Below are 17,278 nucleotides of genomic sequence, written 5' to 3' on the forward strand. Positions count from 1 at the left end.
CTGCTTCTGGCAGTCCTGTGGATTATTTAACTATTTGTTGCTGCATTTTTAGAACACCAACCAGAATACAGACAAACAGGACTCCCACATACCAATATTGGGGAAAAATGGCTCCGAACGCTGGCGAATCATGGCTTGCATCTGTCTCTGCTGCTGCTGCTCCTGCCTCTCCTGATCCAAGAGGTCCTGCAGAAGAAGTGGCTGCTCCTCTAGCAGAAGTGGCCTCTCTCTGTTTTGTTGCTGAGCTAATGGCTGAGGGAGCATCATCTGCTGGGGACCAGAGATGCCACTGGGACCAGGACGGTTCGGTACAGCCACAGTCTGATTAGGTGTCTGTCCTGACCCAAAGTTATGATTAGATGACTGACCCTGAATAAATCCTGGATTTGGTGACCCTTGAGAAAAATTATGGTTCATTCGTGGAACCATGGGCAGATTGGAATTTAAAGTGTTTTCCAAGATCTGTCCAGCAGGTGTCATGAGTGTTTGTGGAATACCTGATCCATGGTTCATTTGTGTGGGTGGCAGAGATTGAGATGGAGATCCCAGAGTTCTTGCTTCAGCATTGTCTGAGCTTTCACTAGACAGCAAACTTGAGAGGACTGGGGTGGACCCAGAAATACTGCAGGAACTTACTGCTCCTTGAACAGGCAGTGGAGCAGATCCCTGAGCATCTGGACTAGGCACAGTTGTATCTTGACTAGGAACAGCAGGAGTTGTGTCAGGGAATTCTGGGTTAGCAGGTTGCGCAGGAGCCTTTTCTCCATCCTTTAACTCCACCTCAGCACCCTGTTGAGTACTTGTGGACTCAGTATTTCCATCACCTTTTTCATTTTCATTCTTCTTTTCCTCTTGAGTGTTTGGGGAGAGTACTTTTGTTTTAATTTCATTTTCTGTAGCTGGTTTCTTTGGTGGAGACTGGGTCTCAGCAGGGGCAACAACTGTATCACCTTGATCTTTCTGTTTGGGTTCTTCTGCCTTGCCCTGGATATCTAGCTTGTCATCAATGGGGACACTAAGGTCTAGTTCCTCATTAAACATTCCTTTCTTATCCCCCACATCAAGGTCTGGGTCTGTGTATGCAATTAAATCAAATTCCCCAGATCTCAGAAGATCATCAAGGTGAGGATCATTGGTTTCCAAATTATCTAGAGTGTCCAGTTCATCTCCTTTCCCATCCTCTGTGTCCAGGTTCAGATTTTCCAAATCCTCATCATCTAAATCCTTGACTTCAACCCCATCGAGGTCTTTCACATCCAAATCTTTTACAGCAGGATCATCAGGATCAAGCTTTTCCTCTAGACCATCACTTGGTTGGTTGGGAATCTGCAAGTTTGCAGATTCATCACTCGGTGCAGATGTAGACAAAGATGGTCCTGGGAATGCATCAGCAACTGGCTGACCCAGAGAACGCATTACAAGTGCAGGTGTGTTCTCAGGATTGATTTGATCCTGCTGGGACTGGGACATGTGCTCCAAACTCGCAGCCATCTGCAACTGGTTCGGTATTCCTTGAGAACTGTGTCTCAGCGGCTCTGCCTGCCTCGGGCCGGGGAAATCCTGCCTGGGCAGGAAGCCAGGGTGCCTCTGGTGCTGAGCTGCTGCATCCAGCACGGTGGCAGCAGCGGGGTTGAAGGGCAGCCTTGGCCTGCCATCGGGAGCTCTGTGGCGCAGCTCGATGAAAGCCTGCCCCAGGATGTTGTGCTGCTGCACCGGGATTCCCTGCGGGGGAAAATGCTGCGAGATCCCGGATGCGTTATTGATCTGCGGGCTGTTCACTGGCCGGGGCATGTCAATAGACAGGGATCTCCTCAGCTGTGGGGGAACACCAGGGCGCTGCATGGGCTGCTGAGGACCGAGGAAACGTTCCTGGCCCGAGGGTGGACCATGGGCACCTCCTGGAAATCCGTATCTAAAATAAAGCATGGAAGGCAAATCATCTTTTTTTCTCAGTCTCACGTGACTAAATTACTGTTCACCAAAATGCTTTACATGATGTATTCATCAAGATATTTAAATCAATGTTTTGACTAATTATACTTACATTTAAATGAGCTTTATGACTACAATAAAATAATTGCTTTAATTATGTTTAATAAACAACCTGTTTTCAATTTCAATAATAATAATAATAATAATAATAATGGATAGAAAACTCTGACAGTCAGAACTAACCTAGTAATTAAAATACATATTAATGCAATTCAGAGTAAAAAAACCTCAGTGTGTGGATTTAGAAATTACTGAAATAGATCTACATACTGAAAAAATTAACTTCAGAGAATGTATGTTGATACTGGTATTCATTTTACATTGTAGCATTCACTGTAAAAATGCCACAGACAGAAGCTGATGCTTGATCACATGCTCATTAGAAATTAATTTATTCATTATTAAGACATCGAAAATAAAGCCTTTTACTTTTTTTTTTTTTTGAAATGCCCCAAAAGCCATGGACAACAAGATGTTTCTGGTCACGTAAGTTTGACGAGTTCTGCAGTTTCTCCATTTATTTTTCTGAATTACTACCAACAAAACAGTGTAAAATAGAATGTGTGTTTAACACAAAGTAACATTAAAGGAAAACCCACTGCACATACAGAGTTCAGCAAGGTTACCAGCTCCTGCAGATGATTTTTCATCCTGTCTAAAATGCTCCCTTTAACCACCCCTGTAACACCCTGAGTTTAAGAGATCCAAGAGCTTACCTCAGACCGTGAGGTCTCATCCCCATGGTGTTCATATCTCCTGGAAACTGGGGCCTGTTGAACTGCCCATCCCCAGGGAACGGCCCACGCTGCTCCTTCGGGTACATGGAGAACCTTGGCCCACCTGGAGGGACCACAGAGGATCTAATACTCCCAGGATAGGGAGGAGGAGGGCGGTTAAAGATTTGATTTAAGTTGTCTTGCTGCCAATGCTGAAGAGGGGCTGCATGGGGAGGAGCTGCTGCGTCCTGCAAGGCCTTTTCCTGGCGAACCGCATTCTTCTTCTGCTGCTGCTGCTGTAGAATAATCTCACGGAGCTTCTGGCGCTGTTTACAAGAAAATAAATCATTATACTTGACACTGCAAATGACATCTTTTGAAGTGCTACACTCTGCTAGGTTAAGCCTTTTGGAAGAAATAAATTCTTCACTTGTTACAGGAAAATATTATAAACAACCACAATCACCTCAGAAATGAGAAGGAGGGTCAAATGGTGCAGGGTACTGGTAACCCAACTTAACATCCAGACCTCTTGGTAAAGTGTATGGTGTGATCCCATTCTACCATTTAACACGGAAGCAATTCTCTTTCCGTTTTTCTATTCCAGTATTGCAGACCCTTTCACCACAGGAAAAGTGCATTCTGAGAGACAAAGGTGACTAGAGGTCCACTGAAGAAAATTCAGGGAAAGGTTTTTACACCACACCTGCACAATTTACTCTTAACTCTGTATGATAACCACTATGATAAACCACTGGTTCTCCATTAAATTCATTTCCCATCCCTGCTTCCAAACAAAAGATTGAGCAGCTTTCCCCAAGCTGAATGGAATTCTATCTCTTAGCAAGAGCTGTTTGCCAGACATTCGTGGACAGAAACCTGGAGTGAATGTGCCTCAAGAAGAGCTGTGACCAAGGGAAGGATTCACCCCAACACGCTGGCCAACTGCAAAGTCAGACATGTGGTCTGAGCTCTTTGCCTGTACTCCCTTCTCCAGCCAAAGAACAAGTCACTGGCAATCAGTTCCACACCTCATTTGTTACAGAATAGAACAAAATGACCTTTTAAATTTTTTTTCTTTCCTCAGACTGTAGCTAAAAGCACTATTATAGACCAACCATCTATGTCTTCAGCGGCTTCAAATACAGCCTTTGCTTCTTTTTTTTTTGGATCTTGTCCAAACTTCTTAAAAATTATTCATGTTTCTGTATTCTGTATATTGTGGTTCTATCCAGAAGGACCAAAGTAACATATTAAGTAAACTAAGAGAATTTGTATCTTACACATAGTTACATTTAATGGCAAGAAACTTCAAGTATTAAGAAGAATGTGGGAAGTTCTCCTACTTCCAGAATTTTAATATCATCAGAATTCTCACCTGTCTTAACTTCTCAGTATCTGCCTGAGACATATTCATGGTGTTCTGTGTATCTGTTACTCCCGTGGTGGGTGCTGGGCCAGGAACTTGTGAAACTTTGGGAAATTGTTGTCCTTGAGAAGTCATGGGAGCATTTCCAGATGCGCTGAAGGTGCCCTCAGATCCAGGCCGCGGCTGTTCCGCAGCATCATGGGTCAGCTGACCAGTTCCAAAAGATTCTGGCTGAGGTCTTGGAGTCATTGGTGGTTGATCATATGGGTCATGTGCTGGAGTAGCTGCACCATGGCTAAAGGAATCTGTTATTGCAGGTCCTGCAGACCTGGGAGTTTGAGAACATGGGTCTGATGGCCTGACAAAAGTGCCCTGCAACCTGCTCTGTGGTGTCTGCAGGAAAGGATCTCTACTTGTTATTAGTCCTGGCCTCGTCATGGCAGGTCTGTTAAAACCCTCAGGAATCCCCGGCCTTGGGGTTGCTGGCTGCTGAGAGTAAGGATCACTGAGAACCGGCCGTGGTGTTCCAGGAGGTTGGGCATAGGGATCAGAATGTCTCTGGTTTGCTGGGGACTGAGCAAACAAATCTGCTGGTTGAGCAGGTCTTGGTGTTGGCGGCTGCTGCATATATGGATCCACCGTGGTGGGACGAGGAGTTCCTGGGGGTTGGGCGTAAGGATCAGCAACTGGCCGAGGAGTACCTGGAGGCTGGGAGTAAGGGTCCTGAGAAGCCGGCCTTGAAATGGGCCCAGACTGAGGGAAAGAATCGCCCTGCTGCCGCACCATCCGCGGCGGATGGGCAAAAGGCTCCTTTATTGCAGGGTGGGGAGTGAGGGGAGGCTGGCTGTAGGGATCATTGGCCTGGTTATGGGAAAAGTTATCCACGGGCCTGGGCGTCAGAGGGGGCCTTTCATAGGGATCGACAGCAACGCGCCGGGGCGTGGCTGGCATGGAGGAGTAAGGATCCTGTGGGGACTGAGGAGGGCGCAGAGGAGTTTTGAAAGGTCCAGGGCTCCCATCCACAGGAGCAGGAGTCGGAGTCAATGGAGGCCGTGCATAGGCATCAGCAGAGGTTACTCTCTGTCTCTGAAACGCGTCAGTCCGAGGAGCCGGCTTAGTAAACGGATCGCTGCTTCCAGCAGCTAAAGGAACCTTCCCTGACTGCTCCATAACTATGGGCGACCGTGGGACTCCCAGTGGTTTGGAGAACTGCTCTGATGGCAGGACAGGCCTGGGTGTGTCTGGTGGCTTTGCATAGGGATCGCTGCTACCTGGAGATGAAGAACATGAGTCCCTGACCGGCGAGGGCCTGCTTCCCGACGGCTCCCGAGATATGGAGGACTGTGCTGCACAGGAATCTAACGGGGCAATGGTGTTCCTTCTGACAAAGTTCTGGTTGATGGGCGCTGGTCTGGGTGTTCCCACCATTTTAGCATAGGGATCCATCGGAGAAGGAGGCCTTGTGTTTGTGGAACCCGGAGAAAACATCTGTTGCGATGATGTCTGAGGAGTCTGAGACTGAGACAGCGAATCGTGCACTGGGATTCGGGTGGGAGTGGGAGGTGGGGCCTGTGGCTTTAGGAACACATCATCTGAGGACGCCGATGTGGGCGTAGCGGGGAGCTGCTGCTTTGTGAACAGATCCTTATGGAATGTCTGCTGTGCAGGAGACATGCTTCCATTGCCAGTCTGCGGCGTTAAGGGGCTCTGGATCCCACTGCTGGGTGTGTCTGAGCCAGACTGGTTCAGGAGCTGCTGTGAACCAAACTGCTGCTGCTGCTGTTGTTGCTGCTGTTGTTGCTGCTCATTTTTCACCTGTTCAAGCTTCTGTGTGGCTTCTATTTTGGCCTGCTGCTTACTTTTTTGCCGCATTTGCTGTTTTAAAATTACGGGGAAATATGTTACACTTCAAAGTTTAGGATATAAAAAATCTTTCTAATGATTGAATCTATAATTAAAACTTCAGGACACATTCAGTATCACTAACAAATAATTGCAAATTTTAAATGCAAAAGAAGCAGAGAATCCAGCTATTTGTGAAGTTTAATTACCTTGACATGCATCTTGCTTGCCTGGGAATAAGCATTTCCCAGGTTGCCTAAAGAGCATCACCACTTTCCAACCTTATACTGTGGAGACAAAGGTTACTGACATGCAGCACTGGTGTGGGCTTTGAGAGACATCCAGCCCCATGTGAGGCAGCAGTCTGCAGGACAAAGTTACTGCAATACAGGGCAGGTAATAAAAACCTACTGCAGCAGAAGAACAACCTGTTTCTATAATACACAGGATTTAAGAGTCAAAATTTAAAGAAAAGGTTTTTTACAAACAGCTTATCTCCTGATAACATCTATTTTCTTCCCAAGCAGAATGGCTGACTCTTCTACAAAGAAAGATTCAAATTGATTTTATTACAACAGATTCTTACAGTGCAATAAAAAGCAGGGAGAAAATAACAAAACACCTTAAATGCTACACACCTGTCTGAATTTCCATTCCTGCTCATGTTCTGATTCCCTCTGTTTTAATGGATCTTTAAAGAGGTCGGAGTCAATGCGTGAGCTGGGATCAATGCTATCCTGTTGCTGCTGCCTTTTCATGGAGTCATTTGACATCTGTACTTTATTGATGCGCAAAGCAGCTCTATTATCTCTAGCTTTTTGCTGGAAAAAGAGAAAAGATGCACTTAGACTTATTTTCTTCTACTAAGTGTGCACACTGCATCTGTTATTCCTACAAAATCTATCACCAAATTATTTGTACAACCTGTTTTACTCACACACATCCTCGTGGAAACAACATTATGCACTTTGGAAAGAATTCCAAGCAGAAAAATTTCACACCTCTATGGAAATTCTGTGTTTAACATATATGGAAGGAACTAAGAGGTTACTAGCAATTAGTAAATTAGTAAACCTATTAGCAAAGCTTTTCTGTACAGGAGGGTGTCTGTTGCAGGCACTGTGCTGTGCCAAGAAATCGTTAATAGCACCAGTTTACCTTTCAAATCACATATTGGTGTGGTCTACAATGTGAAGGCTGAGCACAGCAGATGATGTTTGGATCAATAAAGGCCACTAATGTCGAGAACTTCAATGACAAGAAAAATACAGTCTAGTCCATTAAAAGACCTCTAAAGATCTGAGTCTGTTAACAGTTAACAGTTTAAACATAGGATATGGGCTTATGGATCAGGAAAAACTGTATGGAGACACAGCAATTCCTCTTCAATGAGGCATTTTACAGCCATACTGACACTTTAAAGTATCTAATGGAAGTTTCAAAGAGCCTGTTTTACCACCAATCTAGGATGTGATTTCTTTTCTGAACCAAACCCTCACATCCTCTTTTCCACAAATTTATCTGCAGCTGTCAAGTATGGGTTGCCTAGAGGAAAAGACTTTAATACTTCCCCCCCCAACAATGAAACAGTGACATGGATGAGAGCACCAATGTCACAGCAGCAGAAAAATCACTGTCATTTTTCCCTGTAAGTGATGGGATTGTGCATGCTAAGTAAAGTAAAAAGCCTACAGTGAAAATTTACTAGTACTCCTCTGAATTTCATTTCAGCTTTCACTCAACCCCTCAGAGTGTAAGTCCCTCAGGAGAGGCACCACAGCAGCTTCCTGTGTGCACAATGCCAGGAACACCAGCAGGAGCTGCATGGCAGAGGCACAAGGACTGTTCTGAGAGGAATTAACCACATCTTGCTGTGTAAATACTGGTGTGCAGGAGTATGCCCTCTCCTCCTGTACATAAGGGAAGTAATTTCTGCTGCTGACTTCTGGATACCCATCACAAGGATATGACTGCATCTTTTAAGAACAATGAAAAATAAAGCATCAGTAATGGAAATAATTGTGAAGTGGTGAATGTCACCCATGTAAATGGGTATTACATTATAAATACCACTAAGAAGGAATCACCAAGATTAACTACAGAACGGGCAAGGTGACACAGAGGTCCAAAGGTGCTGAAATTGCAACACTGAATAAAAAGCAGAATGATGATGCCTCAGTGATACAAAGAATAAACGAGAAAATGATTCTTTCAAGTGGAAAGGGTTTCAGAAAGATCAAGAACTCCACTTCTCACAATAAGTTTGGGAAATGATTTATCCTCTTAAGCCAGAGACCACAGCAATTTTGAGTTTGGACAGCGGAAAATGATGTAGTAATGCTAAACTCTGAGTCATCAACATGCAGAGGAATGAAGTTTGTTTACTGATGGGACTATATGAAAAAAGAGCAGGTAGGGGAAGGCTATGAGACTGAAAATAGCAAAATCCACAGAAACCTGCAAAGTGAGAATGACTGTACAGTTGCTGCTGTGAAGAAAGAAAGATGAGAACCAGGAGAGAATGGAAGTTAAAGAAAAGTACATCTGCCAGCAATTGTTGGGAAAGTCCAGAAGAATCAATAATACTTTGGATGCACACATGCCTCAACAGAGGCTTCAACAAAGCTTAAGGGTCACCCCCTTTGAATGGCAGAAGTTCTGCAGGGTGAAATCAATGACCATGTAACTCCAGACAGCTGCTACAAGTACCTGTGTGTTCACTTAACTCAGATTTGAAGAAGGTGAATGATTTTGGAGAGAAAAATGAAGTCCTTCATGCTCCCCACAAAATGGTACCAGAAAAGTGGATAGCAGAAGATATCAGGAGAGTTTCCATACAAAGCAACACAAGACAGTAAGCAGAGAAAGGGAACAGTAAAGCAAGAACACAAGGAGTAGAAGTAAATGAGGAAAGCAAAGGTGTGAGCACTGACACCTCTAGAATTGTTAGTTCAATAGCTGAAAGACTTCAGCAACTCTAACAGGGAAAAAAGAATAGCCCAGTGAGAGGGGATGATGAAAGGGAGAGGAATCTCATGATCAGTTGTTATTATCCTTCTCAAGAAACTGGTGAGATTCTGTGTAGAAAGAGACAGAGTAAAGATGACTTGAGGCATGAATCAAAGGCAGCTGAGAGGCAGTGGGAGCCATAAATGTTCTCATCTCAGCTGATGTCTTTACATTGCACAGTACTAACAGAGTCTATTCCAAGACTGAAAAACCAAGAATACAGGTAGAAGTATTCAGACTTAGAAGTTAAATTTAAAATGTTTTCTTGCAGTAAGGGAACTATCACTAAACCTAGAGCTTGAGTTATTAAAAACAGAACAAAACAACACAATCTTATAAATGAAATGTATGTTTGCTGGGAGCATGCAAATGCAGGTGGGAATTGTTCTTACCACATAGGGAGCCCTCTCTTGAGAGCTTGCTTTCCTCCACAGTTTAGCAATTTGCTTCACTCTTGTAGCCCAGTCTGCAACAAAAAATGTGTCAGTACACAAGGCTATGATAAGTCTACCTGAGATACTTTCAAATCAAGATGCACATGCACCAATTGCTGCAAAATATTCAGCTTGATTCAGTAAATCACTCACCTGGGAATTCTTCCTTCAGGTTAGGGAAGTTGATATTTGTATAGAGAACAGGTGCTACAGTTGCCATTTCACCCAAAGCTTCTTCTTTCTCCCATTTCAGGGTGCTCCTCTGAGCATTGGACATGGTATCACCCTCACCCTCCAGAGGTGGAGCAGCTGGTGCCCATGAGCTGTTGGGATCACTCACCATTGGATTGAACGCTGGATTCTTATCCCTGACAGACCAGAAAAGGGGTTTGTTTTACAGATTGTATAAAAACAATATAACAAACCAAGCCTCAATTAGCAAAGTACTATTCTGTTGGTATTTCAGCAGTGAACACCCTGCAAGAATACACAAGGTTTTGTGGTGGCTGTCAAGAACTAATAACATCACATTATTATTAACCAACACCAACCTACGGGTGTTTTCGTTACTTTGATTTTTTTTTAATGCTAAATACACTAAATATCTTTTATTCCCCATCTGGACTTACCTGGCATCAGTGTATGGCTGCTGTGTAATGGGAGAGAAGGTGCCCAGCCCACCTCCAGCAGCCAGAGCCGTGTGAGGGAGATGAGGGTTGGGGCCAATCAGACCATTCATGAGGGGCACTCTTGGAAATGCATTCTCTCCTGGAAAGAAGCAGATTAAGTCACTCATTTAAGTTTTCAAGGGTGACTGCTTCTAAGGCAGAGGTGGAACCTTTCACTGAGAAAACAATGTCTCCTCTAAAAACTAATTGCTTTAAAATTTTACAGTGCTGAACTTACTCTTTTGGAAAAGATCTTAAATCAGTTCAAAACCCTTCCCTGTAAGCTTAAAGGATCCTTTTCTACTCTATTACATCCCTGCACACTTTTCTTTTTCTTGTCTAAAATACAATTTTTTTTCAAAAATGGATTCCCAAAACTTTTGCAGTAGCCCATACCATGGTACTGCACTTTATATTGAGGTAATAAACTTAAAAGCTCATGTTCTTCATGTTTGTTAGACCCAGATACAAGCAGCAAGCCGTGGAGAAGGCAGTTTTCAGTCCTTGCAGGATGATCATCAGCCAACTGAATTAAACATCTCCTCTTCTGAGACTCCTGAGCATTGTATCAAAGTAAGCCTCATTATCTACTAACTCCCTAATTTGTAACCAATGAAACAGATAACTCTACTCAAATGAGCATTAACATTTTCTAATTAAATGTCCAGTCTAGCAGTAAGAAGGCAGAAAACGTTATTTATTTGATTACAGTATTACAAATGTGGCACAGGCAGATTCATTCCAGCAGATGGTATTTGCAGATGTTACTAGACAGAATTAACTGTGGCCTTTGGATCACATCACTTAAGTGAGATTATAACTGTTGCCCCAGTATTTCCTTAAAAGCACAGAAGTAGCTCAGGAATCAGATGTATCTGCAGGATGACACTCTCCCATTTAGGAGACTGTTTCTGATCTAAAGGTTATGTAAGCTAGGCAGCAACTACAGTTGTAACACAATATTGAAGAGAATGTTACTGTGCTGGTAAACACAGTAACTAACTGTGAAGACCTGGCAAACAAACAGGATGCAGTCATGCCTCTGGCTCACGTCTTTATGAGAAGAGAGAAATACTTTTATCTGAAATTGCTGAAACTTGATACAAGCTGCACCACTACTGAAGCACTTATCTGAGGATCATTCCACTGGAGCAGAACCAAACTGTAAATCCAAAACTTTGCTATCAAGGCAGTTCCTACAGGGAGGTGCTGAACAATCCTACAGAGCTCTGAATGCTGAACTATCCCCAAGTACTCAATTAACTGGGAAACAGGCAATGTTATCTACATTATCTTTTGCTTTAAATCAACTCATTATTTACTTAAAATACTCTCATTTCTAAGAGGTTTTGAAGTATTTTGTTTTCATGAGAAATGATTCAGCTAGGAAACGAATCAGTTTTCTTCTTATGATTAATTCACTGGTCAAATCAATTTGCACAGTCCTTCTTGTAGTACCAGTATCAAAGACTGGACACTCTTTACACGAGCTCAGAGCTCATGGAAAACCCAGCAGAGGTGATGTCTGAAGAGAAAAGGAGCACATTCAATTACATTCCCACATACTGCTTAAAAAACAGCACTACTGATAACATTAATAAAATCAATCTGTCTCTTGCCTTCAATACAAGAGCAAGATGCTGTATGTGTGTAACTCCTGGCAATTTTAGTAGTAATGAAGAAAAATAAAGTATAATTTCTAAGATAAATTTAAATTTTGTTTAGCCTCCATTCTATTAGGACTAGTTAACACATGAAACTGCATTCTTACAGATATTAAGACTCAGTAAATCAGACATAGACTCTTGCCTTACCCTTGAGGAGGTACTCAAAAGTAATTAAAGAGTGAAGTCAAAATAGAACATATGCTTTATCACAGACTAATATCCAAACCATCTAAGTGTCAGCTAAAGTAAAAGCACCAATATGTCAGAAAAATCTCAAATAACTGTCCTTTTATATTAGCAACATTTACATGGATGTTAATAACATACTCCCTTCAGAACAGGTTTAGAACAGCATTTCACAAATTAACAATGGCAGATTCCACAATTTTGCACAGCATAAGATGAGTCCTATTTCCACATCAGCATTTAAAAGGTGCACAACTCTCCTGGCCAGGCTGCCCACAGAAGCACCAGAGGAACATACCTTGGCTGTGCAAAGACATGAGCTGTGGTGGGGGAGGAGGCTGTGGCAGAGGAGCTGGCTGTGGGGCTGCTGGACTCAACACAGCTGTGAACAAATCTTCAACATCCTTCCCTCCCAGCTCTGCAAAAAACACTCTGCATGAGTTGCTGGCATTGCTTGTGAATTGTGTTCCATGAAAGACAAGGAGGATCAGAACACATACCTGGGATTTTGTAGAGTTTGCCAAGAATAGCACCTGGACAAAGCAAAGGCAACACAGGGTAAGTAATCATCAGAGGAAGCAATGAAAGTAATTGTGCAACCAAGTCCAAATAGGTCTGTTACAATACAGAGGTGTGTCATTTGGGGGAAAGAAAAAAAGAAAAGATGATTTCTACAGAAGTTCTGCAGAAGATTAAGGACCAAAAAAAAAAAATTACCATCTGTGACCATTTTGTCTAGCTCTGGACTGAGGATTTCATCTAACTGCTCTTCACTCAGTGACCGTGAGCTCTGGTTGACATTTGGCTGGGGCAGGGAAGAAGGATCATCAGAGATGGGGCCAATATCCAATCCAGCTGGAGGAAGAAAGAATATTAAATTAGACATGAATAGCACATTTTATTAGTATTGAATAAATAGCATAAACCCTGTTTCCTTCCCCTAGAATTCAGCTGTCAGTTAGACCAGGACTTTCTAATATTTGAAAGGTAAGGCAAAATAAAACAGTGATTAGAAAAGGTAAAAAAACCTTCCCACTCTTTACCTCCAGTTCATTGTACTGTTTGAGGAGTGTTAATTTAATATAATGCAACTGGAAGAATGGGAAGTACTACTGAGTTTAGGTTCAGAATATAGTTCCACTTTAACTATTTTTCACATTTTGAAAAGAATCACACCTGTAGTAAACACGGTTCATCCTCATGTACCTTAAGGTTCACTTCAAATGTTCTTCATTTCAAATATTACACAAAATATTTACTAAATGCTGCTGAGGTGTAGCCAATATAAAATAAGTTAGAGAAGTTTCACTTCCAACACCAAATCCTAACTATTATGGGTTACATCAAAGTGATTTGTTGGCACTAAGAAAACAGAACTCACTACATAAATTTCCTAACGTCCCTCAAGTCAATAAATCTCTCAAATGAAAAAAATCTGGGAAGAAAGAATTATTGTCCTTTAGTATTTAAAGTATATTTCTGTAATAATTACCAAATAACCCAAAATTTAAAATAATAAAACATTCTACTTATTGTCAACCTCTCTTTTACATAAAGTGATGAACCATTATCCAGTGAAAACAAAAAGATACTGACTGCTTTAATCATGCTTTCATATACTCACACTGATAAAAATGCTTTTCATTTACAAAATATACCATTATGATAAAAACTACACACTACTACAGGAAGTAATATTTACAGTGGCAGCAAGAAAATGCATGGGTTTGTATGATGAAACACAAAATACTAAGGAAGGTTTTCAAAAGCTGTAAGCAAAACTTGATGCAGGACTCTTCAAGGCAGAGTGCAGAGTTTAGAGATCGTGTTAGACTCAAACACCACAGAGTGGAAAATGAAACATGAATTAGTGACACAGTGAAGGAGAAGCAATTTCTACACATGCAGTTCTTTCAGCTAAAACCACTAGGAAAAGAGGGCTACTGCTAACCATGGATCATCCATTGTTTAGATTCTTACCAAATGGGGAGGGTGAGTTCTCAACCTGGAAAGTGCATAAATCAAGACCTACAGGACCCAAACCAGATAAAATGGATGATTACAACACGAAAACAAAAAAAAAGTAAAGAAAAAGCTGCATGCTGAAAAAAGCTACGCAGGTATGAAAGACAACAGCAGCTACATTTTATCCTCTCTTAAGCAGCAAAGCAAAGAGCCAAGTAAAAACAAAATGTTGACAAGTTTGGGCATTTTTTTGGTAGAATAAACCAAAATAGTTCCAAACCAAGGTATTCTTAAGATATGAAAATTGTATCTGAAATGACCTAGAGCAGAACCTACAGGTACAGTACAACAAATACATCTATAATAAAGAGGAAAAAATAGGAAACGATAGGGAGAGACCCTATGGACACACATACCTGAATGATCTCCAGACTTTACCAAATCATCAGAAAGTATTCCAAGAATATCATCATCAGTATTTAAGACCTCAGAAAGATCAGCTAAAGGATCGTCGGTGCTGCCTGTAGAAGATGCAAAGAACAAAGTCAACATTTCTGCAACTCTGGTGGCGTTCTTGAGCTGCAGCCCCAAACACAGATGTCCCAGGCTCTAAGAGTCTCTCCATACTGTCAAACTGCATATGCCCCTGGGGTCAGAGACTGTGCTGACCAGCAGCCCCTCCCTGCCAGGACTGAGCCACCTGCACGTGCCTACGTTGTTTGGTCTTTCTAGAAGGGATAATGTGATCACATCATGTGAAACAAAGACTGGATGATTCCAGGAGAAAAATAATCCCAAAATCTACTCTGAACTTGCAGCCTCTGAGACACAAAGGCCCATGAATGTGTAAGTCAACAAATGGGTTTTATATAGGACAGCTCACAGTAAATCTACAAGGAGTATTTTTTTTTCATAAGGTAATCAGTTACTTCTTTTACCACCAGTCTCTTTCTTAATGCAGAAGCAACTGGTTACCACACTCTGATAGAAGTGAAATCTAGGAGTAAGAAGCAAGAATAAATAAATAGAAATTGAAGATGATACTTTTAAGATCAGAAGAAAACCTGACAGAGATAGAAAAAAACACCCAGAGATAGTAATGTCATGTTTGTTTGCCATCTAGGAAAAACTGGCCTGGTGTAGCAATAAATTCTTTATTATTAAATAATAAATTCTGGATACTATTATCTTCTTGACCTCCAATTCACTAGAGAGGAATTACTCCAAATGGCCCATCTGGTTTTATTAACTAGTTGCTTTGGACTATTACAGATGTGCAACATTTGCAAAAAATATTTGACAAACAAATAAAAGTTGAGAAAAATGTTTTTCAGTAAAACTGCAGACTGTCATGACTACATGAGCAATCACTGCCAGACAATGAAACATGATGAGATGGCAAATACAAATTTAACACAAAAAAAAAAGGATTAATACAAATCATAAAATAGATAATGGGGAAAACAAATATATGGCCAGGTTGAAGAGGGACCAGAAAGCCAAAGAACACACACATTTCAGACAAATACAGATGCATTTCCCATTTTACAATCCAACTGCCCCAGGAAAATATAAAGCTTAATTCAGAGCCTGGTGCCAAGGATTTACTTCTATCATGAGGTTACTTTGCAAGCTGCTAAGTTTAACAATGAACTACAAGTGCCTTCTGCTGATTTTCAGAGACAACCCTTTTCCTTCTTCCATTACCAAGTCAAAATGAAAACTGTTTTTCCTCACTTTACTACCTTTATTCTTCACTTTTACCCTTTGTAATGCAGACAAGATGAAACCACCCTAATTAAATCAGGTTTTACATTTGCCACTCAACAGGGTGAATTAATAACCCAGTGCAGACCAGTCCATTTAAATGTACAAACAAAATACAGCTCCTACTGATACCAGCAAAACTATCTCAAAGTGCCTCAAAACCACACCACTTTGCAGACATAGTTAGTTGTGTACCTGATAAAAAGCACTGTTTAATCTAAGTCTCTCAACAGAACCTAGCTGTTGGTGTTTGGTGGGTTCCTTTTTGGGTTTTTTTTTAGTTTGAGTTTTTTCAGATACTTGTTTTCCTTCTGGCAATTTGGTCTAATTATGCAAGTAAACTGTAACCAGGCACCACAAGGTGATGTAATGACTTCAGCTGGCTGATGGATTGATCTTAGCCCTCCCTTAACTTCCCTCAACTTAGATTGAAGGCAGCTAAGCATCAGGGAGGAAAAAACCCATGAAGGAAGCACTGGGACTGTACTGGCAGCCATTAAATATTCTCTCATATTTTATGTTATGATGCTTTTCTGCACAGCCCTAAAAATTCAACTTCTAGTGTGAATATAAATATATTGTGTAAGTAGCTGGGAGGAGCTCAGGTGAAAAGATCTAACATTTAAAGATACAAAGTTTACCACCTGTAGCTACAAATTGGTCACGAATAAATTCAGGCTTCAAATTTGAGGGTCTCTTAACTAAAGGAAAATTAGGATTCTACAAGGAATGAAGGAAATTAGATTCCACAGTGGCCTTCAGATGAGATAAGTTGGAAAAACCATCCTGCTTTCAAAATGGAGTTGGTTAAGTCTATAAAAAGACTTGAATGTTGGTGACAGCAGAGGGATAGAGTCTATAATCCATAAAACTCACACAAGACATCTAATCTAAAGCATGTTTTTACTTTTTTTTTCTTCTATTTTTCCCTTGTTTTAATTCCATGTGTGTTAAATATTATCTTGGAAACAACGAAATCACTTGAGTCAGCTGCTTCAGATCACAATCAATAGCTGGTTGACATCTGCTGCCAAACAAACAGCTCAATACTGCTCATTAATTTGACTCTTTTCAGAATGGAGATGAAAGCCAAGACAAAGCAAAAAGGAAAATAAATTTGCTTATAATGCTGGATCTCTAAGAGAGTACAGTTCTAATGCTATCTTGTGAGCCTGATCCCTCAAATGCAGCTATTTATTTATTGATGAAGTTCTAAAATCATAAAAATGCCTCTCCCAAGGCTGCAGCCATCCCAAGATGTTTAATCACACAGTAACATTTCTAGTCATAAAATGTCCCAGCAGCACCTGAATCAGTTGCAGAGACTCAGACAACTCCTCTCCTTTTGTCCAGGAACAATTTCTTTAGCATTCTCTAGAGACCTCACTTGATCAGATGACTTTTTCAGTACTTCCAGAAAAAATACACTGAATTTAAGCTATTTCAAACTAAAGGAAAGGTCACATTGGCAGAACCTTCACAGAACACACCTCACCAAGTGGCTTCTTTTTCATCAGGGACCCACAGGTCAGGAAACTCAAGAGAGAGGCAGACAGTCCTCAGAATGCAACAGATCTAAATCAACACCTTCAACTTCACCCATGAACCTGTGAGCAAACCTTTGCACTCTGTTCCAGCACTTGGAAGTGATTTAAGGGTTGGT

General features: G+C 41.4%; 1 protein-coding gene across 10 annotated transcripts in view; it reads right to left on the reverse strand.

Annotated features, from left to right (window-relative positions):
• KMT2C (lysine methyltransferase 2C) overlaps positions 1-17,278 on the reverse strand; it is a 188,872-nt gene that overhangs the window by 26,524 nt on the left and 145,070 nt on the right. For 9 of the 10 annotated variants that reach the window (XM_038125688.1, XM_038125734.1, XM_038125762.1 and 6 more), the window contains 12 exons: positions 14,265-14,369; positions 13,864-13,911; positions 12,601-12,738; positions 12,384-12,416; positions 12,182-12,301; positions 9,992-10,130; positions 9,516-9,730; positions 9,321-9,394; positions 6,558-6,740; positions 4,087-5,952; positions 2,709-3,034; positions 93-1,912 (listed from right to left, as the gene is read on the reverse strand). In XM_038125688.1, coding sequence (XP_037981616.1) covers positions 93-1,912; positions 2,709-3,034; positions 4,087-5,952; positions 6,558-6,740; positions 9,321-9,394; positions 9,516-9,730; positions 9,992-10,130; positions 12,182-12,301; positions 12,384-12,416; positions 12,601-12,738; positions 13,864-13,911; positions 14,265-14,369 — 5,067 coding nt within the window. The remainder of the gene's footprint in view (positions 1-92; positions 1,913-2,708; positions 3,035-4,086; positions 5,953-6,557; positions 6,741-9,320; positions 9,395-9,515; positions 9,731-9,991; positions 10,131-12,181; positions 12,302-12,383; positions 12,417-12,600; positions 12,739-13,863; positions 13,912-14,264; positions 14,370-17,278) is intronic. The other variant, XM_038125716.1, reaches the window with a different exon arrangement.

This window comes from Motacilla alba, chromosome 2 (assembly GCF_015832195.1).
Source record: "Motacilla alba alba isolate MOTALB_02 chromosome 2, Motacilla_alba_V1.0_pri, whole genome shotgun sequence".
Lineage (NCBI taxonomy): Eukaryota > Metazoa > Chordata > Aves > Passeriformes > Motacillidae > Motacilla > Motacilla alba.